This window comes from Ursus maritimus, unplaced genomic scaffold (genome assembly GCF_017311325.1).
Source record: "Ursus maritimus isolate PB19 unplaced genomic scaffold, ASM1731132v1 scaffold_22, whole genome shotgun sequence".
Taxonomy (NCBI): Eukaryota; Metazoa; Chordata; class Mammalia; order Carnivora; family Ursidae; genus Ursus; species Ursus maritimus.
In genome coordinates, this window is record NW_024424675.1 from 47,988,723 (window position 1) to 48,013,612 (window position 24,890).

A 24,890-nucleotide genomic window follows, 5' to 3' on the forward strand; every position below is an offset into this window, starting at 1 on the left:
TGTGCGGGACCTTGTTGATTGTTCACATGGTTTTTGGAAGCTTGCTCTGGCTTCCTGGTGAAAAGGTAAACTATGACTTTGTGCCCCTATATCCCAGAGTCCGCGCCAGCCCCAAGCTGCACAGAACGACTGTCCATCCTTCCAGCCCCCAAGCCTTGGCACAAGCCCCTGTGTGCTGCCTGTTCCTGCCCAGCATGGGCCTTTGGGGTGTGGCCTGGGCCTTGGGATTCAGCACAGACCTTGGGGCTTGTTGAAGACAAAGGTCTCTGGGATCCAGAAGCAGTGAGGGCTTAGGGGGGGTCCGACCTAACAGGCATCCTCCTCCAGGCAGGCCTCCTGGATACATATAGCCCAGGGAGGGGCTGCTTCTGGCTCAGCTCTGTGCTCCCACACTGGTGAGTTCTGGGAGACAGGGGTCTGGGCTCTTCTCTCAGCTTCCCTGGTCTGGGCCAGGAGGGCTCGCAGAAGGGGAGACGGGGGTCTGGGTTCTCCTCTCGGCTTCCCTGGTCCGGGCCAGGGGAATTGCTTGCTGGCTCCTGGCAGTGGAGTGGGTTTTAGAGGGCAAGTGGGGGCATGCTTTCCTGGAAGAAGGGACTTGTAACTTTCCCTCTGTTTTTGTAGGATGGAAAAATTTTGGTAGCCTTCCTCCCAAATCCTCCGAGGGCTTGGTGCCCACACAGCTCACATTCCTGAAAGTAGTTTCTTCCAGCTTCTCCCCACACCTTGTAGTTCTCTGGGGGATGGGGGAGGTGCTTCCTGTGTGTCTGGGGCCCAGCACCTGGGAGAGACCACCAGGGAGGTGTCTTCCATCTATTTCTGTGTCCAGGATTCATGTGTTTTTCAAGGGGTGATGGAAATGCTGAGATCTAAAAGCATGTTGGTTGGCTCCAAAGCCTGAAAATAAAACCCCAAAATAAAATTCAAAGCTTTATTAAATGACTACAGAATTTAACATTATATTGAAAATCCACACAAAACTCAATTCTCCTGTTGTCTTTTATAACTATGATACGGTTAAAATCACACAAACTAATTTATTATGATGAAACTCAGAATCGTTAAAATCATTTCACTTTTTAACAGCACAAATGGGCTAACCTGCCCCAGAGCGGCTGTTCTGTGTGAGGCTTCCGGTGACTGTATGGGGACCCCTGAGCCCAGCCCAGGGAAGCAAGCCGACGGAAGGGAGCAGACAGCATGCCTGCCTGGGTCTGTGAGTGCTGGCGTTTCTGGGCTCTGGCTCACTGGGCAAGAGTAAAGTGCATCCGCCCCGCTTTGTGGGTGTAATTCTCTCCGGGACCAGGTCCTGCCCCAAATGCCATGACTCCTGAGCACAGCCAGGCAGCTCTAGCCACGGTTTGTGGACACGAATTCTGTGCTCATTCACGGGAGCTGCGTGTCTTAGGCTGTCCCTGGTTTCCCTGTGATGTGGGAAACAAAGGCCAAAGAAAAATTAAATGTCCTACTACTTACAGCCCACTGACAAGTCCTTGAAACAGGCAGACCTTCCTCTGGGAACTCAGCTGCCTGGATGTGGGCACTTTGCTGAGGGCAAAAGGCAATCTTAGCTCGGCCCCCAGGATCCTGGGAGTCTACTTTTTCTTTTTGGGGTGGCAGGGAGGGGTAGAGGGGGAGGGAGAGAGGAGGGTCCCAAGCAGGCTCCCCACTCAGCACGGAGCTGGACGTGGGGCTCGATCTCATGACCCTGAGATCATGACCTGAGCTGAAATCAAGAGTCGGTCGCTTCACCAGCTGAGCCACCCAGGCGCCCCTGAGGTCTACTTTAAACATATGGAAATTCCCTTGGAAAGTTCCTTTCTCTCTACCCCCAAGATGTACGTTGGCAATCATCCCCCGAGCATATGACCCACCGATATACATCTCGGAAGGGTCTCATGACTGAGGGTTTACAAGTCAGTAATAAATGACCCTTTCCTAACGATAGCTACCCCCTCAAGCTCCTGGAAACCTTGCATCCAAAATACCTTGGAGGCTTGTGTGTCCCCACCCTCCTCCCAACTTCAAAGTGTATAATCAACGGCTCCTCACAGGCCCGGTGCAGCTGTTTGTGCCCACGGGTCCTGTCCCCGTGCTTTAATAAACACACCTTTCTCGATTGAAGATGTCTTAAGAATTCTTTCTTGGCTGTCGTCTCCAAACCCCCACATTTCCACATCACCTGTGTGTTTTGTTTTGCCTGCATGTGACATGTGTTTGAGGGTGTCCTGCTGGGACACAAATGCTCTCTCGCATAACGAGTCCCCTGCTGTCCTGTGTGTGACACATATGTTCTGGGTCTTACTCTGGCTCCTCAAGGGCCCAGAGAGGCCTGGGCTGTGTCCTCTGTGCGGCCAGCTCCCTTTGTGGGAAACGTCACGGTCCAGAGAGTATAGTCAGCCTCCCAGGCTGACCACCCACGAGCCAGGTGACCGAGCCTGTCCTTTGGCCAAGACTGTCCCTGTGAGGGGCCAGGGATATGCCTCTGCTGTCCTTTGTGCCAGGCCCACTGGGTGCAATCACATGGGACGTCTTTCCAGACCAGCCTCACGCCCCCCACCCCCGCTTTTCCTAGTCTGTGCCTGAGCGGGGAGGCCACTGAAGGCCACCGTGAAATGCAGCTCTGTAGGCTCCTGAGTGGGCAGGTGGGCACAGGCAGCTGGGGCACGAGGGACTGGACTTGGCTGCTCAGACCTTGGTGAGCCCAGCGAGGGGAGGCTGCAGGAGGGCAAGCCTCCTTGGGCTCCTGTCCCTGCTGGTCAGCAGGGTCCTGCTTCAAGCTCTGCCAGCTGGAGAGTGTGGTGCGCGTGTGTGCCTCCTGGCAGTCTGAAGGCCTTGATCTGTGTGTCTGCCCGTGCTCTCCTGTCTATCGTGTCTCGAGTGCATGCTGGTGTGGGCTCACGCGTGTGTGGCCCATGTGTTTGTGCCTGCGAGTGTGTGCATTTCTGAGCATACACCCATGCTTGTGTGTTCACTCGTGTGTCTATTTGGGCACCTTTGTGTGTGTTCGCAGGCGTGTGAAGCTGTGTGTGTCTGCGTGTCCCGAGTGAGTGTCTCTGTGGTCGTGCCCTGTATCTCCATACTGTCCCTGAATCAGCGGCAGTGAAGATACAGAGGTAAGTCCTGGGGGAGATCTTGGGATGCTGAGTCCTAGGGCATCTGCCTGCTCTGTCCTCTCCTGATTTGCCAGGTATCCTAGCAACGCTGCTGCCAGTCGCCTAGCAACCAGGTCCCCATGCTTGGAGACGGGTGCTCCAAGCAGGGTCTGGGCTATGTGAGTAGAGCCTGTGCAGGAAGAAGGACCCCATGACTTCGAGGCTGATGACTCCCCTCAGGGGTCACCCCCATGGCATGTGACCCCAGTGCTGGGAAGGAGGCTGCTCCACGGGAGCTGTTCAGCTGCATAGGTGCTGGGGCCCAGGCTGTGAGGGAGTGATGCTCAGATGTTGCTCTGGGACCCAGCTGTGGCAGAGACACCTTTGGTGTGCCTCAAAGTGGCAGATGGATCTGGGTTTGAGCCTGTCTCTGCCACTTCGACAGGCGGCTTCACAATGTTGGGGCTTAATGCTCTTGTCTGCACAGAGGTGATGCTGATGGCAGTGACCTGGTGTGGTGGGGACGGATGAGTGTGTGTTCATGATGGGCGTGTGGGGCACGCAGCAGGCACACAGCAGTGCACGGTGGGGTCTAGACATCCTGCCTGTGCACAAGGCTCTGATCCACTTAGGCCTGGCCAGGCAGGGGCACTGCTGTGTACCCACCCACCTATTGGCCTGCCGCAGCTCAGTTCCCCTGGGAGACCAGCTGAGGGTGCCGTTTTGGGCACAGAATGCCAACCGAGGCTGGTCTGAGTCGCCCGAGGCAGTGTCTCCGTGTGTTAGACGAGGCCCCACCTCTGCGTCCCAGTCTATGCATCTTGCCTCTGTCCCATGTTGGTGTGTGTGTCCTTGTGTGTATGTCTGTCCCTTGACTCAGTTCCTGTGTTCGTCTGCGTCCCTGCGTCTGTGTGTGGGAGCCTGTCTCTGTCGTTCATCTCTAAGTGTGTGCCCTGGTCCTTGGTTCTGTCCACAGGACATCCAGTGTGGGGCCTGGCCACCCCCCTTCCCTGTGGCCCCCTCCTCCAGCCTGCGCGGCCCCTCCTCCTCGGGAGCGGCAGTCTCCACCCCATCCCCCGGCTCCGCTAGGCTGCCACGTCTGGTCTGGCAGCGACTGGCAAGCAGCCGCTCCACGCTCCTGCGGCAGCCCCACGCAGATCGGCTGCGGAGGCGGCAGTGGGACCCCCGCCCTGCTCCGCCGGCGCTGAGGGTTACGGTCTCCACAGCCTCGGCTCCCACGGAGGTTGCCACGGTAAGGCCTAAGCTGCGGGGGGTCGGGGGTCGGGGGTGGGCTCTGGACAGACTGCAGCCCTCAGGCAGGACTGGGGAGGGGCAGGAGGAAGTCGTGTGCTTGGTCAGCCTGTGTCCTGCGTCCCAGGGGTTTCTGGGTGTGTCTCCGTCCCTTTTGTGCCTGTGTGCGCATGAGGCCAGGTTTGGACATGTCTGTGGGCGGTGTGCGCACATGGATGGCCGTGTGTCCATGAGTCCCTGTGGGTGGACACGTGTCTCGGTGTGTAACTGCATAACTACGTCCGCACGTCCCTGGGGGGAGTCTGAAGCCGAACGAGACCGTGTCCTTGTCTGCACACACGCCTCTACATGTGTCCCTGTCTGTGCATACGTGTCTGCTTGTCTCCATTGTTTCTGTGTGTGCCTCCGTGTCTATGGCTGTCGGGGGGGTCCACGTGCCTGGTGGGCCGCACACACTGTGCTTGGAGGCCTCCAAGCTGGGCGGGTGTCGGGGGCTGTGGTCATGTGTTCCTGTTCTCTCCCAGGTACCAGGTGGCTTTACACACAGGGAGGTGGCATGGAGTCCCTCTTCCCTGCCCCGTTCTGGGAGGCCCTCTACAGCAGCCACCTGCAGGGCAACCTGTCCCTCCTGAGCCCCAACCACAGCCTGCTGCCCCCCGACCTGCTGCTCAATGCCAGCCACAGTGCCTTTCTGCCCCTCGGGCTCAAGGTCACCATCGTGGGGCTTTACCTGGCCGTCTGCATCGGGGGACTGCTGGGGAACTGCCTCGTCATGTACGTCATCCTCAGGTAGGCTGCCGAGGGGAAGCAGGCGGGGCTGTTTGGGGGCCTGGCACGCAGAGATCTCACACTTGGCCCATTCAGTGTCTGCTCATCCTGTCGGGCAGCGTCAGGGTCAGGGTCAGTCCTGAGGCCCTGGATGCTCACGTCTTCATGGTTGGGGCACCTGACGAGGGGGGGAGGGAGAGGAAAGGATCCGCCCTGCTCACCATGGTCCTGGCAGTGGGGAGGAGGGAGGGTGCAGCCGTGTCCCAGGTGGAACATTACCCTGACTCCTGACAGGTAACCCTCCCTGATCCGAGCTGTGGGCCCAGCTCCTTGCGGAGCCACCGTGTGAGCATCTCACAGATCTCACAGTGACCCTGAGATGCAGCTCTCGTCCTGTTCCAGGGCGCTTGCTGGGCTGGTGCCCAAATCCCCTTCCCTTCGGCTCCAGGGCTCCATCGTCACTGCTGGGGTCTGGGCTGACTCCAGCATCTGCTGGTGCTCAGACTGGGAAAGCCTGTGGAATCAGGAGGGGTGGCCAGACTGCCCGATGGGGGACATCGTAGGGGAACAGCATGGGGACAGTGTGAGGATGTGCATGAGTTATGTGTGTGTTCATGTGTACATACAGGTACAAGCATGGACACACACGTGCGCACACCGATGTGTGAATGCACACACGTGGGTGGGCACACAACTGTTAGTGCACACACATGTATGTGCGAGAGTGTGCACATATGAGTTAGCGTGCTGCATGGTGTACATGTGTGCACACACGTGTACCTCAAAGCCGGACACGCATATATGAGCACGTTCACATGTACATACGAGCGTGAGTGTGCACATGTATGCGTGAGTGCTCGTATGTGTAAAAACCGGTGTGTGTCCGTGTGGGTGTGCACATGGACATGTGCAAGGTGTGTGTGTTGGTGAATATGGTGCACATGCTCACGCAAGGGGCCAGGAAGAACGGCTGTCCGTCCCCAGGGCTGACCCCGGGGGCTGGACTCATGCCCCTCTGTGCCTGGAGGGTGTGTGTGGCTGACAAGTGCCCCAACCTGTGGTGGTCTTGTTCACTCTTCCCGTCGTCACGGCTTCTGTGCATCTCTCCTCTGCCCTGGGGCATCCAGACTCAGAGCCACGTCCTGATGAGAGCAAACAGGGAAGGTCCCCAGAGAGACTGACGTGCGGGGTACGTATTCTGAGCCTGTGGACTGGGGTCGGCTGCCTCAGGAGTCAGAGACACCGGTTCTAAGCCCCGCCCTTCTTAAGAGATTTTATTTTTTTAGAGCGGTTTTAGGTTAAAAGCAAAATTGAGAGGAAAGGACAGAGATTTCCCACATACCCTCTGTCCCCCCACATGCATAGTCTCCCCTGTTACCAACATCCCCACTAGAATAGTGCATTTTATAATTAATTACAACTCAGTTTTACAGCCGACCCTACACTGACACATCCTATCACACAAGGTCCATAGCTGACACTATGGTTCACTCTTGGTGTACGTTCTATGGGTTCTGACAAATACGAAACGCCGTGTGTCCCCCATTTAGTCTCACACAGAACAGTCTCGCTGCCCTGCGAACGCTCTGTGCTCTGCCTGCTCAACCCTCCTCACCCCCCAGCCCCGACAGCCGCTGATCTTTGCACTGTCTCCATAGTTCTGCCTTTTCCAGAATGTCATGCAGCTGGAACCGTACAGTGTGTAGCTTTCTGAGATTGGCTTCTCTCACTTAGCGGTATATATTTAAGGTTCCTCCGTGTCCTTTCACGGCTTAATAGCTCATTTTTTAAAAAGGTTTTTAAAAATTTATTCATGAGAGAGAGAGAGAGGGAGAGAGAACACGAGTGGAGGGGGGAGGGACAGAGGGAGAGGGAGAAGCAGACTCCCCGCTGAGCAGGGAGCCCAATGTGGGGCTTGATCCCAGGACCCCGGGATCATGACCTGAGCCGAAGGCAGACGCTTAACCAACTGAGCCACCCAGGCACCCCCAATAGCTCATTTCATCACTGAATAATATTCAACTTTCTGGATCTACCACAGTTTACTAATCCATCACTTCTGAAGGACGTCTTGGTTGCTTCCAAGTTTGGGCAATGAATACAGCTGCTGTAAACCTCTCTATGTAGGTTTTTATGCAGATACAAGTTTTCAACTCCTTTGGGTAAATATCCAGGCGTGTGATTGCTGATTGTATGTAAGAGCGTGTTTAGCTTGGTAAGAAACCACCAGCCTGTCTTCCAAAGTGGCTGCGCCAGTTTGCATTCCCACCGGCAACCAGTGAGAGTTCCTGCTGCCCCACACGCTCACCAGGCTTTGGTGTCAGTGTTCTGGACGTGGCCCGTTCTAAGAGGTGTGTAGTAGTATCTTGCTGTTGTTCTAACTGGTGATGTATCTGTTACAGTCTTTGGCCCTTTTTTTTTTTTTTTTTGAGAGAGAGAGAGAGAGAGAGGGAGAGAAAATCTCAAGCAGACTCCCCGCTGAGCATGGCGCCCAAGGTGGGTCTTGATTCCAGGACCCTGAGCTCATGACCTGAGCCGAAACCAAGAGTTAGACTTCCACTGATGGAGCAACCAGGTGCCCCAGGTTGTCTGTTTTCTTATCGTTGAGTTTTAAGAGTTCTTTGTATATTCTTGACAGCAGTCCTGTATCAGATGTGTCTTTGGCAAATCTTTCCTCCTGTCTGTGGCTCGTCTTTAGTTCTCTTGATCCTCTCTGCTTTTTCACCAGCTCTTTTCAAGACCATTTAGATCCTCTGAGCCTACGTGTCCTTCTGCATAGAGTGGGGGATCAAAATAGCATTTTTGAAATCTTAAATGAGATAAAATCCACGTGAAGAGCTTGGCACAGGTGTCTGCCACTGCGGTCATTGTTGCTGTTCTTTGGTCATCATGAAGGCCTGCTTGTGCTTATTCCTAATCCCTCTCTAAGACACAGAACTGACCCCAGGTTCCTTTATGGCAGCTTAACTGACACGGAACATTGTCATCTCTGGTGTTGCCGCTGCCAACACTATCACTACCACCTCTACCACCGCCACCACAATTGCCACCTCTACCACCGCCACCACAATTACCACCTCTACCACCGCCACCACAATTACCACCTCTACCACCGCCACCACAATTACCACCTCTACCACCGCCACCACAATTACCACCTCTACCACCGCCACCACAATTACCACCTCTACCACCGCCACCACAATTACCACCTCTACCACCACCATAATTACCACCTCTACCACCGCCACCACAATTACCACCTCTACCACCGCCACCACAATTACCACCTCTACCACCGCCACCACAATTACCACCTCTACCACCGCCACCACAATTACCACCTCTACCACCGCCACCACAATTACCACCTCTACCACCGCCACCACAATTACCACCTCTACCACCGCCACCACAATTACCACCTCTACCACCGCCACCACAATTACCACCTCTACCACCGCCACCACAATTACCACCTCTACCACCGCCACCACAATTACCACCTCTACCACCGCCACCACAATTACCACCTCTACCACCGCCATCACAATTACCACCTCTACCATCACCACCATAATTACCATCTCCACCACCACCATCACCACTATCATAACTATTAATTCATTCAACAAATATTTATGAAGTAGCCATAATGTCCTCAGATCTGTTCCTTGGATACAACCAAACCTCATTAGCACCTCTCCCATTCCTGTCACCATTTCCTGTCTCTATCACCAGACCACAACATGGACTGGGATGGCCGTTGTTGTGTTCTTACAGACTTTGGAGCCCTTAGAAACCTCTAGTATCTGTAGGGCCAACCTTGTAGTCCGTGAAGGGTCTTCAGGAGACTTGAAAGGGAGGGAGGAGGACAGGTTCTTTTTCTTATGATTCCTACCCTTTTGTTCCCATGTGGAGTCAGTTGTGTGCTCTGCTACCCTACACACCCAACTTTTCCAAAGACCAGACTTTGGGTTTGGAACACTTTTGTGTGTGCCAGAAGCCCCCAGGCTCCCTGCCTTTGTTCTTGGCCCAGGAACCTGCATTTTAACAAGGGGCTCAGACTGGGTGCTCCTCGTGGTGGCAATAAGAAGGGCCCTGGGCCTTTGCTGCTAGATCCAGCCAGGGGGACTGGATGAAGCCTTCCTTCTCCTTGTGCTCTCCGCAGACACACCAAGATGAAGACAGCTACCAACATTTACATCTTTAACCTGGCCCTGGCAGACACTTTGGTGCTGCTGACCCTGCCCTTCCAGGGCACAGACGTCCTCTTGGGTTTCTGGCCGTTTGGAAATGCCCTGTGCAAGACAGTCATTGCCATCGACTATTACAACATGTTCACCAGCACCTTCACACTGACTGCCATGAGTGTGGACCGCTATGTAGCCATCTGCCACCCCATCCGTGCTCTCGATGTCCGGACGTCCAGCAAGGCCCAGGCTGTCAACGTGGCCATCTGGGCTCTGGCGTCTGTCGTCGGCGTTCCTGTTGCCATCATGGGCTCGGCACAGGTCGAGGATGAAGGTCAGTGGGGTGGCCCCCTTTCCCCAGTGCTGTTGTCTCCTGGATCCCAGAGGGTCCCTCCTGGTTTACCCACCCTGACCCTGCTTTTCTCCCCGCAGAGATTGAGTGTCTGGTGGAGATCCCCACCCCACAGGACTACTGGGGCCCCGTGTTTGCCATCTGCATCTTCCTCTTCTCCTTCATCATTCCCGTGCTCATCATCTCCATCTGCTATAGCCTCATGATCCGGCGGCTGCGTGGTGTCCGCCTGCTCTCTGGCTCCCGAGAGAAGGACCGGAACTTGCGGCGCATCACGCGGCTGGTGCTGGTGGTGGTGGCAGTGTTTGTGGGCTGCTGGACGCCCGTGCAGGTCTTTGTGCTGGTCCAAGGGCTGGGTGTTCAGCCGGGCAGTGAGACTGCTGTGGCTGTCCTGCGCTTCTGCACAGCCCTTGGCTATGTCAACAGCTGCCTCAACCCCATCCTCTACGCCTTCTTGGACGAGAATTTCAAGGCCTGCTTCCGAAAGTTCTGCTGTGCTCCTGCCCTGCGCCGGGAGATGCAGGTGTCTGACCGCGTGCGCAGCATTGCCAAGGACGTGGCCCTTGCCTGCAAGACCTCTGAGACAGTACCACGGCCCGCATGACTAGGCGTGGACCTGCCCATGGTGCCTGTCAGCCCGCAGAGCCCGTCAACACCCAACACGGAGCTCACCCAGGTCACTGCTCTCTAGGCTGACACCCAACCTGAGTCCTGAGCATTGTCAGACTCGTGGACTTCACTGTGGCCCCAGAGGGCCTGGTGACATCATGGGACAGGTCAGACTAAAGCTGCCCTCCTAGTGCGGAGCAGAGAGGGGACACCCACCAGTGAATGTGCCTGGCCAGAGCCCACGCCAACACCTTTACCCATCATGGACTCTTCTGGCCTCTCCCCTGCTGCACCCTGCGTGCTCTTGGTATGCACATACCTGGAGGTGTGACAGCAGTGTGTCAGTCCCGCACCCTTGTGCCATGTGCTCTCTGCATGGAGCCCTACAGCCCCTCCTTGGGGCAGCTGGATGAGCTTGGAGCTGCCTGGAGAGCTGGCAGGCATCTGTGGGAGTGGGGCTTGGAGCTGCTGATTCGGACTTGCCTGCGCCCCAACTGCTGTCACGTCCTCGTCTCCTGCTCCCACTTTTCTCAGAGAGGCTTTTCACTCCAGAAGCACGAAGAGCTATCAGCCACAGATGTGGCTGTCCAGATGTGCAGAGGTGGCTCAGAAGGACGGTGGGCTGCTTGATCACCTCAGGCCACTCTGTCATTCTTGAAACAGCCCTGCATGCCTGGTCTTGGCTGCGCAGTGCTGGGGGCGCTCTGCCGTGCTCTGTCTAGGGGTCCGTGGGGCCTCCTTGACTCTCTTGAAATCGGAGGTCAGCAGCTACGCAGCTGGCCAGGCCCTGCGCCTGTCTGGGTCCTGGTGGACTTGGAAGAGGATGGGTTCTGCTCTGCCTCTCCAGTGACTGAGCTGGCTTCATTTACAAGCCTCCAGGTGTCTGCGGGGGAGGCCTGAGCTTCCTGTTACCAGGATTTGTCCGAAATGGTGCCACATCAGGGTGGCTTCACACGCAGCGCTGGTACAAGGGGTGGGGCTCAACAGGGCCTCCTTGAGCCAAGTGTGAGAACTCTCCGGTGTGGGAACACTGTGTGGGGGAGAGGGTCTCCCTGCTGTGGTCACCGGAGAAGCACCCTCCCCGGTCTGCAGATGGAAGCTGCAGTCTGGTGGCCTTGCAAACACTGTTTCCTGCAGATAAACTACTGAAATACTCGCCACACTGAAAGACTACTCTGCCTCTGCCTGTGAGCTGGGCCACAGACCTCAGCCAGGTGGCCTCAGGCACCTGCAAAGAATAGGAAGCACTGATTTTGGGCTGGCTTCTGCCGCAGGGAGCCTGGGTTCTGGGGAGTCGTTCCTGGGAAGGACGGAGCTGTGCTGCCTGCCCTGGGAGGCTCGGGGGACGGCAGCTGCCACAGCCGGGGCATTTCCATGACAAGGCTGAAAGATCTGTGCTCTGTGCTAGTGTCACACGTACCTTCATGTATTTATGCATGCGACAAGTGTGATTTCCCTACATGTAACCACCCCTGACCCTGCCTCCAGGGGTCACTGGGGGCCAGAATAAATCCCTGCCCACTGAGCAGGTGTTTCTGACTCTCGTGGGGTGGGGCCCTTGAGGTCGTGAGTCTTCCCTCATGCTCTGAGCTCCTCACCTGGCCAGGCTCTGCCCTTAGGGGACGGTACCCTTGGAGGGGCATGGTTAGTTCATGATTCCCTGGAGGTCTCTTACCTTTTCTTCAGCACAAATAGCTTCTCCTTGAATAACCAACTGCTGCAACTCCATCCTGCCCCCTGCCGCTGGAGGTTCCCTGTGGATCCAGGGTGCAAGGTGCTCTTCGCCCTGGGTCACACGGTTTTCTCAGACCATTAATCTCAGCACACCCCCTCCCTGTCCCAGCCCCTTTCCCCTTCCTTGAGCGGACCCAAGGGGAGTTTTGATGGAAGATGAGCAGAACAGCTTCCCTTGGTGGCCCTGAGATGTGGACACGCCTCCTGGCTCCTGTGTGGACCCGGTTCTGTCCAGGTTGACCTCCAGGCGGATGACCCTCCCAGAAAGAGGGGCGTCGGAGGGGCAGCCAGGGCGAGCTCGGGGTGAGGTGTCCTGGCACGGGCAGAGGGGCCAATGTACAGTTCAATGCAAGTTTTAATGATGGGCACTTCGCTGTTAAAACAAAAACTGAGCATCGGGGCGCCTGGGTGGCACAGCGGTTAGGCGTCTGCCTTCGGCTCAGGGCGTGATCCCGGCGTTGTGGGATCGAGCCCCACATCGGGCTCCTCCGCTGGGAGCCTGCTTCTTCCTCTCCCACTCCCCCTGCTGTGTTCCCTCTCTCGCTGGCTGTCTCTATCTCTGTCAAATAAATAAATAAAATCTTAAAAACAAAACAAAACTGAGCATCAAGGGAAATTTGGGAGTGATGGGCCTACAGCGGCAGGAACATGAAGAGTGCTCAGGTTGTCGTGCGGTTTCGCGGCGGCGGCGGGGTCCTGGGGGTGCTGACCGTCCTGCGCGTCCAGGGCCAAGCCCGCAGTGAGCACCTGTGCGGAGACGCGGTCGAGGCGCCGCGCCGGCTGGGCTGAGGAGCCTGCGAGCAGCCCGCAGGCCGGCGGAAGCGGGTCGCAACCCTAGCTCTGCAGGACTGCGCCGCGCCCGCCGCCCACCCCCACCGCGTCTCGGACCCGTTTCCTCCCGCCTCTTCCGCCGCCCCGCCTGGGCCCCCCGCCCCGCCGCCTTCCCCTCTGCCCCCACCAACCCCTGAGTTTGGTCAGCTTCCTCTCTGAGCCTGTGCAGAAGACGGCCAAACCTGCCTTGCGGGTTCGTGCGGGAAGGCGGCGGCCGGGGCCGGGGTCGGCGGCCGGGTTGGCCGACGCGGAGGGTCCTCCGGCCGCTTTGGACTTTGTCCACCAGGGGCGCTGTGACCGCGGGAGCTCCGCGCCGACGTCCGCTCCCGCGGCGGGCTTTGGGCCCCGAGGGGAGGGCCGGGCTCGCCCGCACAGCGAGGAGTCCAGAGCCCTCTCGCCCCACCTATCCCAGGAAGTCACGGTGGAGGGTGCGGAGACAAGCGCGTTGGGGTGGGGGGCGGGTGCTGGCCTTTTCCTGGGGCCCCGCAACTTGCTCGGGCAGGATCTCGGTGGAGATTCACCTCTCCTCGTCTTGGCTGGCCCATGGCCCGCCCGTCCTTGGGGTCTCACCCTTGCACGAAGACCCTCCCTCCCCTCCGATATGTGCGCCACTTGGCTGATCCTGATCGTCCGGCCAAGGTGTTCCCAGCGTTGCTGGGGCCAGGGGCACACCGGGACAGGGTCTCCTATTCTAGCGCCCCTTCCCTCCCCTCCTGTTGCCGCCGCTTCTCAGGAACCGCAGCCCCTGCCCTTTGTTGCTTCTGCGCCCTGTTCACTCATTTGCACCTCGCACCTGTTCACACCTCAGATGGGAACTGACAGTCTCAGCTCCTCTCCTCGAGAAGCTTGCAGGGCAGGGCCCTTGCGGAGGCAGTCATTAGGGCTGCTGCTGGCAGAGGGATGACCGCACTGCAGTGCGACAACAGGACCCAGAATCTTCCAGGGAGAGATGTGGGTGTTAGTGATGGCTTAGAAGATGTCCACAGCCCCTGCGTGTGGGCTGGGCTTAGTGACTTGCTTCTAATAAACAGAATGTGGCAAATGGCTTCCAAGACTGTCTTAAATGGTGTCGATCCTTTTGCCTCTCCCTCCCCACCTGCTCACCCTGTGAGGCCAGCTGCCACGTGGGAGGACACCCAAGCAGCCCTGGGGAGAGTCCACGTGGTGAGGACCTCAGGCCTTGTTTGGGGGACCACATGAGGGGGCCTCCTTGGAAGCAGCATCTGCGTCCAGCCTTCATGGGACCGGAGCCTCAGCCCACGGCCTGACCGTAATTCCAGGACAGTTCCTGAGCCAGAACCATTCCAGAACTGCTCCCAAATTCTTGACCCACAGGAGCTATGAAATAAGAAATGTTGTAAGCCGCTAGATTTGGGGGAACTTTGTTATACAGCACTAGGTGACAGTGTTGTCAGGGAAGAGACAGCGCACAGGTGGCATTGGAATTGTTTCAGGCTGAGAGAGAAGAGAGGAGAGGGTTGTGGGTCTGAGCTCTGAGGACCCATGTGACTGGGGAAGCTGGAGTATATGAAAAGTGGTGGCTATGCGCCGTGGGGTGACCTCACGGGGTGGTGAATGGTGGGTGTTGCATGTCAGGTGGACAGACTGGTCAGAGCTCTGCGCCATGTGGACTACAGCCAGTCTGGGCCCCTGTGAGCCACGGAGGGTATTGGGCCGTGCCCGTGACTCAGAATAGCATAGCTAGAACACCAGGCATAGAACCAGCTGGGAGCCATGGGGCCAAGGGTGGGGAGCCTGACTGAGGCCCACCAGGGCAGTCTTCAGGGACTTGTTTCCCCTCCCCCCTCCTGGCGGAAAATGGTCTTTGAGCAGCCAGCACCTCAGTGTCCCCACCCTGCCCCCAGAGGTTCAGCACGGCACTCCTGCTGGATGAATCTAGGTCCCAGGCCACACCCCAGGGAGAAAGGGATCCAGACGCCAGCCCATCCAAGTGACAGATGCCCTTTCTAGACTGTGGGTGTCCAGAGGTCCTGGCAGAAGGGCCCTGGGTCCTACAGCAGGTTTTAAGGGGACCACAGGCTGAGACATGGAAGGCACAAAAGGGGCATAGGCCACAGCATGGGGGGGGGGTCAAGGGAAGGCATAAGGGGGGCACAGGCTTCCAAGTTTCAAGTGATGAGAGTGCAATCCATGGCCTTATCTGAGGACCAGTCTGTGGTTTTTGCAGTAACACCTGGCTTTCCTGCCCCAGGTGTTCACACTTTTATCATCTGTTAATACTGTCTTGGGAGGAGCCAACGTGAGCGTCCTGGGTGTGGAATGCAGTGGTGGCTGCGGGAAGAGATCACAGTTTGGGTTTCTTTCCCTCCAGATTACAGCTGTCAGGGCAGATGGGGAAGGAGCTTCCACGGAGGTTGACTGTCTGTCTGTCTTTCTGCAGGTAAGTAGAGTCAGGAGGTCTGTTGTGCCAAGAACTTCGGTCGGGGTCAGATCGGCAGGGTGGGGCTAGGACCTGTATCCCTGCAGCTCCTCACCCAGGGCCTGTCCAGGCGGCAGACATGGGAAGGGACAGGCTCATGGTCATCTCTGCAGGTTTGGTGGCCAACCTTCGTGGGTCTTTCTCTCTGCGTGGAGAAGATAGTGATGGGATGTGAGCAAGTGGGCCATTCCTCCAAAGCGACAGCACTTTTCCTAGCACACGCACTGGGGCTCTGGTGGGAGGGGTGCTCAGGCCCCCAGGCACCGGAATGTGCTCCGGAAGCTGTTTTGGAAGCTCTCATCCAGGAAGGCATAGAGGAAAGGGTTGAGACAGGAGCTGGCATAGCTGAGGCTGGTGATGACGTAGGAGATGCTGATGACCAGGGACGTCTGGGGCAGGTCTGTGGTCAGGGCCACGACGGAGGCCAGGTGGAAGGGCGTCCAGCAGAGCAGTCCGACGGCCAGCACAGCCAGGACCAGGGTGGTCACCTTCCTCTTGGCCTTGCCCAGAGCTTTGGCTCTGGAGTGGAGCTGCAGGGCCCACAGCCGATGTAGCAGGTCCACGTAAAGCGCGAAGAGGGTGCACGTGGGCACCACGAAGCCCAGGACCAGCACGTAGATGCGGCTGGCCTTGAGCCAGGCCCTCTCAGGCTGGGGGAAGCTCTGCCCGCAGCTCGTGACCTGCAGCTCGTTGCTGTAGACCCCGGCAAAGGCGACGAAGGGCAGCACCATGACGGTGACACCGATCCGGACGCACAGGCTGGTGATCTTGGCGCCCTGGAGGGTGCGCCGGGGCACGTGGTGGGACTGCGTGGTGGCCAGCACCACCAGGTAGTGGTCCACACTCATGGGGGCCAGGAAGTAGATGCTGGAGAAGACGTCGTAGTGGCCGACGGCCAGCACCAGTTTGCACAGCAGCTCCCCGAAGGGCCCGCGTTGCAGCAGGTGCTCCGCGATGGTGATGGGCAGCCCCAGCGTGAAGAGACCGTCGGCGACGGCCAGGTTCAGGGTGAGCACGTTGGTCACTGTTTTCATTTTGGGCACCCTCAGGGTCACATAGATGACCGCCGTGTTGCCTGTCAGCCCTACGGCACAGATCAGGGAGTATACTGCTGGCAGGAGCCCATAGAGGGCTGTCAGCAGCTCAGGGGGGCTAACGTGGGACCGGCTGCCATTGTCCCACGTGCCGTTGGTGCCCATCGCAGCCTGGAAGGGGGAGCCTCTGTTTTCAGGGGGATCCAGCCCAGCAGCCTGCATCCTGAGGTGGGACCCCGGGCCGGTGGGAGGTGCCTTGGGGTGGGGAGTCTGGGTAGGGGCCTCCTTGGGCTGGGTTCTGAGAAAGAGACAAAGAGAAATTTGGGATCTGACTATTAGCTGAGAACAGCAGCTGCCTCAGGTTCTCTGGCAGAGGCTGTGGCCATTTTGCCAGGGCTGAGGACGCACAGGGTCTCTCCATCCTCCCCTGTCCTGCCCCCCGCCCGTGTGTAATCTACATGGGATCAAGGCAGTGCCTTTGCAGACACACCTTCCAGGCTCACCCCTGCCCCCTTCGAATCCAGGGGTCCTGAAGCCAGAGCCTACCCAGTCACACCCTCTGCAGGGCCACCTGCTCTTTGCCCCCACTGACCTGTCCGATGACACGTGGCCAGAATTTGGTGGCCTCAGTGGGTGTGTGAAAGAGGCCAGTGCAGGCTGTGGCAGGCATGACGGAGGGAGGTGAGGCCCGCCGACAGGCTCTCACCAGGGTCCCAGTGTCTGGGAAGGCTTTTAGGACCTGCCTGGTCAACAGCCTCAGCGTGAGCTGGCTTCCCGGCAAGGTCTCCAGCCTGGGGGAAGCGCTAATGAGTGGTGAAGGGGGGAGGCGGACCCTCCTGCTGACGTGGAGCCGTGGGAAACAGCAGGGGCAGGGGCCGCGTAGCACCTGCCGTCATCCCAGGGTCATACTGCAGTGCTCACTCCAGTGGGCGGCCCTGGTGTGTGTGTGTGTGTGTGTGTGCACGTGCACGTGTGCCTGTGTGTGGGGAGGACAGGCCGTGCAGGGGCCTCTGGCGTGCCTGGAGTGGCAGTGGGAGGGGGCCAGGTCTGCGTGCCCCGCTGAGCACATTTGCGCCTTTGTCTGTGGGTCTCTGTGGACCTGGGCACCCTATTCTGTGCGTGGTGCCTTGGTGGGTCTTGTGCTGGACCCCGTGTGTGTCTGTGTGTGGTTCCTGTGGTTAGCTCTGTACCTGTGTCTGGGGGGCTCTGTACAGGTCCCGCTGCATGTAAGGGTCTGGGGGTGCTGGATGTCTTTGTGTGGAAGCAGAATTTGTTGCCCACAGACAACCCAACTTCTCTCTCTCTCTTTCTCACTCTCTCTCTCGTTTTTTTTTTCCTGAGAGAAGAACATGTGTGTGTGCAAAAACCGTGTGTGCGGTGGAAGTCTGTGGAGAGAAGGTGACCGGCTCTTGTCCAGCTCCTGGTCCCTCCGTGAGCTGCCCAGTGCCACTACCTGCTTGCAAAGACTTGTCCAACCCTAATACCCAGACTGCTGGGCTGTTTGAGGCATTGCGGCAGCTACCGCGGGTGCCCCGCACCATCTCTGGATGGTTCCTCAGCGTGACTTCTGCGTTGAGGCTCTGGGGAGACACGGCTGCCTGCTGCCCGCAGGGTGTCCCCCCACCCTCCCCACCTGCCTGCTTCCCTCACCAGAGTTGCAGTTCCTGTGTCCCCATGGCCTGAGTCAGGACAGGAGCCTGGCTGGTTGCCCAAGCACCCTGAAGCCACTAGGCCTGAGCGTGTCCGGGGGCACCAGTGTACCCTCCCGCGGGCCCAGATGTGGGCACAGCAGGGTGTGCGGGGCCTGCAAGCCTCAGCCAGGGGCTCCAGCCGTCCCTCCAGGGCTGAGCCTCCACCCAGCAGGGGACCCTCAAGGTAAGGCCCACTCCACACCCTGGCAGCCCCAAGGGTCCTGGGCCTCCAAACGGGCCTTCACTCACCTTCACGGAGGAACACGCTGACATTTGTCTCTGGTGTGTACGGGCCGCCGTGGCTGGAACTTACTTTGAAACAATTCACTGTCCCACACGAGCACCCTCAGATGTCATAGATTTTTTAAAAAGATGTACTCATTTATTTGGGAGAGGGCATGAGCGAGTGAGCGGGGTGGGGTGGAGGCAGAGGGAGAGGGAGAGTCTTTAAAGCAGACTCCGCGTTGAGTGTGGAGCTGTCTCGGGGCTCGATCTCACGACCCCAATAGCACGATGCTGAGATCAAGACCGGAGCTGAAACCAAGAGTTGGACACTTAGCCGACTGTGCCAGCCGGGCGCCCCAGATTTCATGGATCTGAATGAGGAGATTCTCTTTGAGACATGAGGGAGCCCTGTCCTCCTTGCTTCTGTGGACCAGCCTGGGCCTGGGTACCGGGGGGGGGGGTGCTCTTTGGCAGGATAGGCTCTGTAGCTTGGGCATGTGCCGGGCTGAGAAGCAGCAAGGCCAGGAGCTGGAAGGCAGGAAGTGTGAGGAGGTCCATGTGGTGGCTCCTTCCTGCAATCTGGGGCTGGATTTCCTGATTCGGGTACTTGTGGGGGGTGAGGTGTGGGTTAGCGCACAGTCCCTGAACACCAGAGACAGGACCGGGCTCAGAGCACGCGTGGCCCCATCCCCCGGGCCGTGTAGCCTCTGTTGGCGGGTGTGTGGGCTGTACTGAGTGGCTGACCACTCTGGGTCTGGCTGTGGGCTTTCCGTGGGAGGGGCTGGGGGTACCCCTCCCCTGCTCATCTTAGGGGGCGCCCAGGGCTCTGTCTGCCCTCTGGCCAGCAGGTCGGTGTCCTGTCTTGCCCTGAGGGCAAGTTCTGGTGTGGGGGTTCTTCACAGCAAGGCCTGCCCCTGATGGGACCCTTGCATCCCTCCTGCTTTGCCCCTTGCAGCAAGACACCAAACACTACCCCAGACTTTCTCTGGAGCTGGTAATTCCAGGCAGGTCTTTTCTCAAGCCCTTGGGAGGGGGCACAGCCCAGTATCGGAAGTACGAGAACCCTCATGGGGCTTCCCCGTATGCCTCTGGCTCCCTCTGAGGCAAACCTGAGCCTGGGTTTCACCCCACCGGTTTCTGGTTGGGTCTGGAAGTCTGAGCCCTTCCCAGACTGCTCTCTGCTCTCCTGAGTCTGTCCTGGGGGCTGGCCTGGCTTCCCACTCAGCCTATCACATCTGAAGTGGGATGGGGGGTGGAAGATGGGAGGGTGGGGGGCCCAGGGGCAGCAGGGGCTAGGGGGAAATGGGGGCACTGGCTGTGGGTGCTCAGGACCCCCGGGGGCCAGCTCCAGCCTTGCAGGAGCAGTGACTCCCAGATGCCGCCTCCCAGCCTCAGAAGCACCTCATCCAAGGCCCAGAGCAACACCACGGCCCAAGGGCCTCGTGCCCCAGCCCTTACGCCCCCAGCCCTCCGCGCTGCCCTGTGGGCTGGGCATTGGTGAGTGTCGTTCTGCGGAAATGATTTCCATTGTCAGAAATGAGTCAGGCCTGTGGAGAGGAGCCGTGGAGGAGGGAGCGTGGAAGTGTGTGTGTGTGATGTTGCGTGTTGGTGAGCGTGGGTTTGTGCATTGCTGTGTGCAGCTGCTCACGTGTGGGGGGAAGCAGACCCAGAGAGCCCGTGGGAGCTCTTGCTGCCCCCCCGGAGTGGGGGCAGGGAGGGGTGTGGCCACGCCGGACCCTGCCCCGAGTAGTGGGAAGTGTGTGTCAGGACCCTGAGACAGTGTAGAAAGGAGCAGGCTCAATCGTGACAGCTTTTTAATTTATTTTTTAAAGATTTTATTTATTTGAGAGAAAGACAGCAGGAGTGGAACAGTGGGGTGGGGGAGAGGCAGAGGAGAGGGAGAGGGGCAAGCCGACTCCCGCTGAGTGCCAGGTGCCCTCATCCTGGTAGCTTTATTCTCACTGTCATTTCCCTTGGGTGTGGCCGTCACCTTCCACCTCTCCCTGAGTAAACCGGGTGACTTGGGTCTCCACACACACATACACACTCGCTCACACACACCCATACGTGCACACACTCCCACACACATATAGACACACACATGTACGCACACACACTGGTACAGGAGTCAGCAGACACGTGCAGAGACACACGGAGACATGCGGACACGCACTTACATACACGTGCTCACACACATATATGCACACACGCACCCCCCCACGCACACACACTGGTACAGGCGTCAGCAGACACGTGCAGAGACACACGGAGACATGTGGACACGCACTTACGCACGCACACTCACACACGTGGCTCACCTGTGTGCCATCTCAGCTCCATGCAGGCAGGCGTGGTGGGAGGGGGCGGGGGCTTTGCGCTGCAGGCTAGAGTCCAGGCCTGTCTGCTCTCCTGCTGTCCCCCTCACTGGCTCACCAGGAACCAGCCTGCGGCTTGAGGCGCTGCAGGTTACGTGCTCCCGAGAGGGCCTGGGCCTCTGCTGTTTCTCAGCAGGTAACAGAAGCTCAGCTCACTGGAAAAAGACAGGCGATTCAGGGCCCATTTCCCTAGCATGGGACCCAGGTTCTCCCACCTCTCCAGGGAAGCAGAGAGAGCTCTGTATTTATAAAACAGAGGCGGCTTCTCCCCTTCAGGACTCCCCTCCCTGCCACTGGGCGCCTAGCTGCCTCCCCCTCCTCCAACAGCCAGTGGACACTGAGCTGTGCCCAGGGGCAGGTCATGGCTTGGGGGTTCCTGTGCCAGGCTGTGAGGGAGGCCTCCAGCTCCTTGGGGCAGCCAGACTGGGGTCCCACAGAGGCTTTTGCTCAGTCAACTCTCAGATACCCAACCCTCGGCTCAGAGTCAGCGTCCGCGTCACAGAAGTTTGATCAGGAATATAGCAGTAAACAAGGGAGACCCCTGCCCTCGCGGGGCCGACCCTGCAGTGGGGCAGCGTCGGTCCCGTGTACGTCGTGGTCCAGGACGAGGCGCGCTATGGGGAAGCAAAGCAGAGGGGCCTCGTAAGCGTGTGTGTGGAGGACAGAGGGCCACGGAGGGAGGGAGAAGCCTTCGGGGAGGAAGGAGCTGGGGCTTTGTCTGCCCTCCTGGGGGTACTGGCTCTTGTCTGTGTGGAAGTGTTGAGGAGGGGAGGGTGGTCCTGCCAGGTCCTCAGGTGAAGAGGGTCTGTGAGGCGAGGGCGGGGGGAGAGGGCCGAGGAGGCTGGGGAGGGCCCTTTGCGGGAGCCCTGCCCGGGGGTTCCGAAGGGGTAGCCAGGTCAGAGGACAGGACAACATCCGGAGTCTGGCTGGCCGTGGCCAGCATCAGCCTCACCTGAGGTCTTTGGGAAGCAGGGTGTGGGGCTACCTGGGCTGTGGCACTCGCTCTGCCCACATGCTCTCCCCCTTCCCCTCCAGGCACAAGCTGAGAAACACCCAAGCAGGAAGGAGGCCCGATGGCTCCCCAAGGCAGCCCAGGTCCTTCTCAGCCTGGGAAGGTCATTGAGGTCCATTACCAGAGAGCTTACTGCTTCCTGTCTCCCAGAAACTTGGATCAGGAGGGATGGGGGGACTCAAGTAGAGATGGAACAGCAGATGTGGGCGGCTTTGTGGTGACAGCCTCCCCCTCCTTCCTGCCCAGGCTCCAACAACCAGAAACAGGCCCTACTGGGTGGGACCCGGGGGCCTGTCCCGAGTTTGGGGGCATGTCTCCTGTGTGGTCTTGGTGCACTTGGTGAGAGGGGTGGAGGGGTGTCTTCTCCTCTCCTCCCCCAGAGTTCCTATGGTCACTCTGAGAGCAGGGCAGGGAGGGAGGGAGGTGCAGGTGCCGATGTGTCTCGAGTGCGAGGGGTCACAGGCATCTCCGTGTACGTAAATATGCATGTGGGGGGTGGGAGACTGTGGATGTAGCTTGACACCCTCCGCCTGGGCCAGAGATGGACCCGGGAACGGGCCGTCGTGAGCAGGTTTATGCCAAAGGTCGGTGGGCTGGCAAGGCTGATTCAGGCTCGTATCAACCCCCGCAGAGCCGTGGTTCAGGCCAGAAGGCCAGGCCGAGGGGGGCTCTGGGGGTGGCCGGTGCTTTGCCTCCATGCGGGATCCTGCCACACCGCTCAGCTTGGTTCTGGTCCCAGGGAGTGTGAGCAGCCAGACTTTTCCACGGGTGGGGCAGGGTACAGGATGCTCCACAGGCCAGAGCTGTTGACCTTGGACCAGGCTCTCTGTCTGTGTGCAGGTGATGCAGGGGTGGGACGGTTGGAGGAGTAAGGCCAGGGCGAAGTGGTCTTCCCATCTCCTGAGCCTCCCCAACTCCTGGGCAGGGGAGGACAGACCGAGCTGGCAGCTAGTAGGGCCAGACGACGGGTCCTGCTGTGCAAGGCTGCTCATTCCTTACCCCTTCCCACCTGCCTGGCACCAACCCCAGGCTCAGAGGATGGACCCTGGCCTGACCCCGGGGCCCTGTACCAAGCATACCACGCACAACTTCGGACGGTACCTAGATCCCAGCACACCTGTCCTCCCCGTCCCCCACGTTCACACAGACTCCTGGTCAACTCCAGGCCCCGTCCGTTGTCTTTCGTTCCAGATGGTCGGGCGGGGCTGTCTGGGAAGGTCACTGAGGCTGGGCACCAGCGAGGGGCCCTCTCTGGCTGGAGGGCCACCAGTGATGGGGCAAGGTGCCCAGGGCAGGCATGGGGCCCCAGGTCCCATGCTTACTTCGCCGCATTCCAGCTGCACCGGTGTGGCTAGCACATGTGCTTCCTGCCCTGTGTTCACAGCGTCTTACTCACTCTTGCTCATGTGCACATGTGATTGGTTGAGACACTTCTGTGCCCCACCTTGGGTCTGCACGTGGCAGCAGCACGAGTCTCCTCTGTGCGCCCTGGGGAACTTTCCCAGGGGCACCCCCCACCCTCGCCTTCTCTTTGGCCTCTGTGGCCAGTGAACAGGGTCCTGCTGTGGTGGAAACCGGCAGGCCTGGTGTCTGCACGGCTGTGATGTGGGGGGTGGGGGGGATTTGGGTGTTGGGGGCAGGGTTTGAGAGGGGCTGTGCCTGGGTCTGGGAGAAGCAGTCCATAGCCTGGGGCAGTGTGGGGAGGAGGCAGGGCTCAGCTGGGGGGTGTTGGAGCTGGCCCCGGCCTCTCCCTCCAAATCCTTGTCCTCCCTCCGTGCAGGCCCTGGTGTTCTGCTCCGCAAGCCAGTGTTGGCTGCTGAAGGAAGGGTGCCTCCAGGAGTGGCCCCAGCCATGGCCCTGCCCCACACTGGGTCTCCTGCTCATGGGGCTGCCCTGGGCTCCACTCACCCTTTGGCTCACTGGTACCCCTGCGGGTCCAGGTAACAGACATTATATTGGCCCACTGTGCGTGCACCAGGCCTTAGACATAGTGCTGGGGGCCCGGTTAGGCTACGACCTAGGTGGGGTTGGGGTAGTGCCTCTGTCTAGGGCTTATGGGAGGGGCCTCCTGCTGGTCAGGAGAAGGGGCTGAGGCGGGGACCCCCCAGACCCAGCTGAGGATGGAGCAGAGCCAGGCCAGCCCGGGGGTGGGGGGTGGAGGAGGTGAGGGGCACCAGGGCCCAGTGTCATAGCAGACGCTCGGGGTCTAGCTTTGAGGTGGCCTTCCGCCCTGGTCAGTGTTCCCTTGTACGCAGAGTCCCTCCAAGTGCTTCGCTGGGGCTCCTGCTCTGTCTTGCCACTGGGCTTGAGGCCCACGCTTGAGTTAGGGTGTCCTCAGGGCTGTGTCTAGCACCCAGGCCTGGATGTCCTTCCTTACCTGGCCTCTTCTTGAAGCTCCAGGAGCTGCCAGGTCTTGGAGGAGGCTGTGTGCCCCACCCCTGTCCTGGGTGAGTCAGCAAGGGCCCAGCTCCCACCCGCCTATAGGCTCTCTAGTCGCCATGACAACCCTGTCTGGACAGGTCTTACCTGGTGTCTACTTTGGCTGTGCCCTCTGAAGAGCCCACGCCCCCCACCTGCGACCCTGCGGCTTCAGCATCCCTTTTGTGGGAAGGGGGGTGACCAGCCGTCCTGGTTTACCTGAACCTCTCCTTACTACTGAGCATCTGAACTCCAGGAAACCCCTTGGCCCTGGACAAACCATTTATCTGTGGGGACTGTCAGGGTACTTATGAGAGGGTACTTCCCCTGGAGGGAAGGCCGCCTGGTGTAGCCCATGGGGGCCAGGCCTGGGCTCTGCCAGAAGACAACTTCGTGTCCCCCACCTCCATGCAGGGCCCAGGCACCTTCCCCAAATCCCCTGCCCCACTTCCTTCTGTGTTATCCGAATGCCCACTGTGAGCCAGGCAATACCACTGGTGTTTTTGTGGCCCACGATGACCCAGGAGGTGGTGCCGCTCCTCGCCCACTCTGGAGGTGAAAACAGGAGGCTCTGACAGCCTCTCCAGCATGAGCTTGCCATCCTAGCGCAACGGGACATGTTTAGCCTCCGACGGAGCTGCCACCGTCAGCGTCATCCACGGGAGGGTACTCAGGGGCTGGCCCTGGCACCAACCACCGGCTGTTCCCTCAGGAGCCTGGTCTCCGTAGGCAGGTGCTGGAGCAGCTGGAAACTCAGAGCCCCTGCTTCCCTCCCAGGGGTCGAGAAGTATGGTTGTGAGCAGAGCTCATGCTCTCACCGAGGAGACCCTCGGAGCGGGTGGCTCAGGCCACGGAGGTGGATCCT

General features: G+C 59.0%; 2 protein-coding genes across 2 annotated transcripts; one reads left to right on the top strand and one right to left on the bottom strand.

Annotated features, from left to right (window-relative positions):
- The first annotated feature begins 4,800 nt into the window (after positions 1 to 4,800).
- OPRL1 (opioid related nociceptin receptor 1) lies at positions 4,801 to 10,514 on the top strand. The gene is made up of 3 exons (XM_008688143.1): positions 4,801 to 5,132; positions 9,283 to 9,638; positions 9,737 to 10,514. Exons 1-3 carry the CDS (start codon positions 4,846 to 4,848, stop codon positions 10,258 to 10,260), a joined length of 1,167 nt encoding a protein of 388 aa, XP_008686365.1. The 5' UTR covers positions 4,801 to 4,845; the 3' UTR covers positions 10,261 to 10,514.
- A 5,004-nt stretch (positions 10,515 to 15,518) lies between these two features.
- Positions 15,519 to 16,526, bottom strand: NPBWR2 (neuropeptides B and W receptor 2). Its single transcript, XM_008688141.1, has one exon. The coding sequence runs from the start codon at positions 16,524 to 16,526 to the stop codon at positions 15,519 to 15,521; it is 1,008 nt and encodes a 335-aa protein (XP_008686363.1).
- Between the last annotated feature and the right edge of the window lie 8,364 nt (positions 16,527 to 24,890).

What these genes read in the sequence shown, in the direction of transcription:
- OPRL1 (XM_008688143.1), top strand. Translation starts at nt 4,846, where the DNA reads ATGTGTTCCTGTTCTCTCCCAGGTACCAGGTGGCTTTACACACAGGGA. An exon ending in GTCATGTACGTCATCCTCAG is followed by an intron (nt 5,133 to 9,282) that starts GTAGGCTGCCGA and finishes TGCTCTCCGCAG; the next exon opens with ACACACCAAGATGAAGACAG. An exon ending in GGCACAGGTCGAGGATGAAG is followed by an intron (nt 9,639 to 9,736) that starts GTCAGTGGGGTG and finishes TTCTCCCCGCAG; the next exon opens with AGATTGAGTGTCTGGTGGAG.
- NPBWR2 (XM_008688141.1), bottom strand. Translation starts at nt 16,526, where the DNA reads ATGCAGGCTGCTGGGCTGGATCCCCCTGAAAACAGAGGCTCCCCCTTC.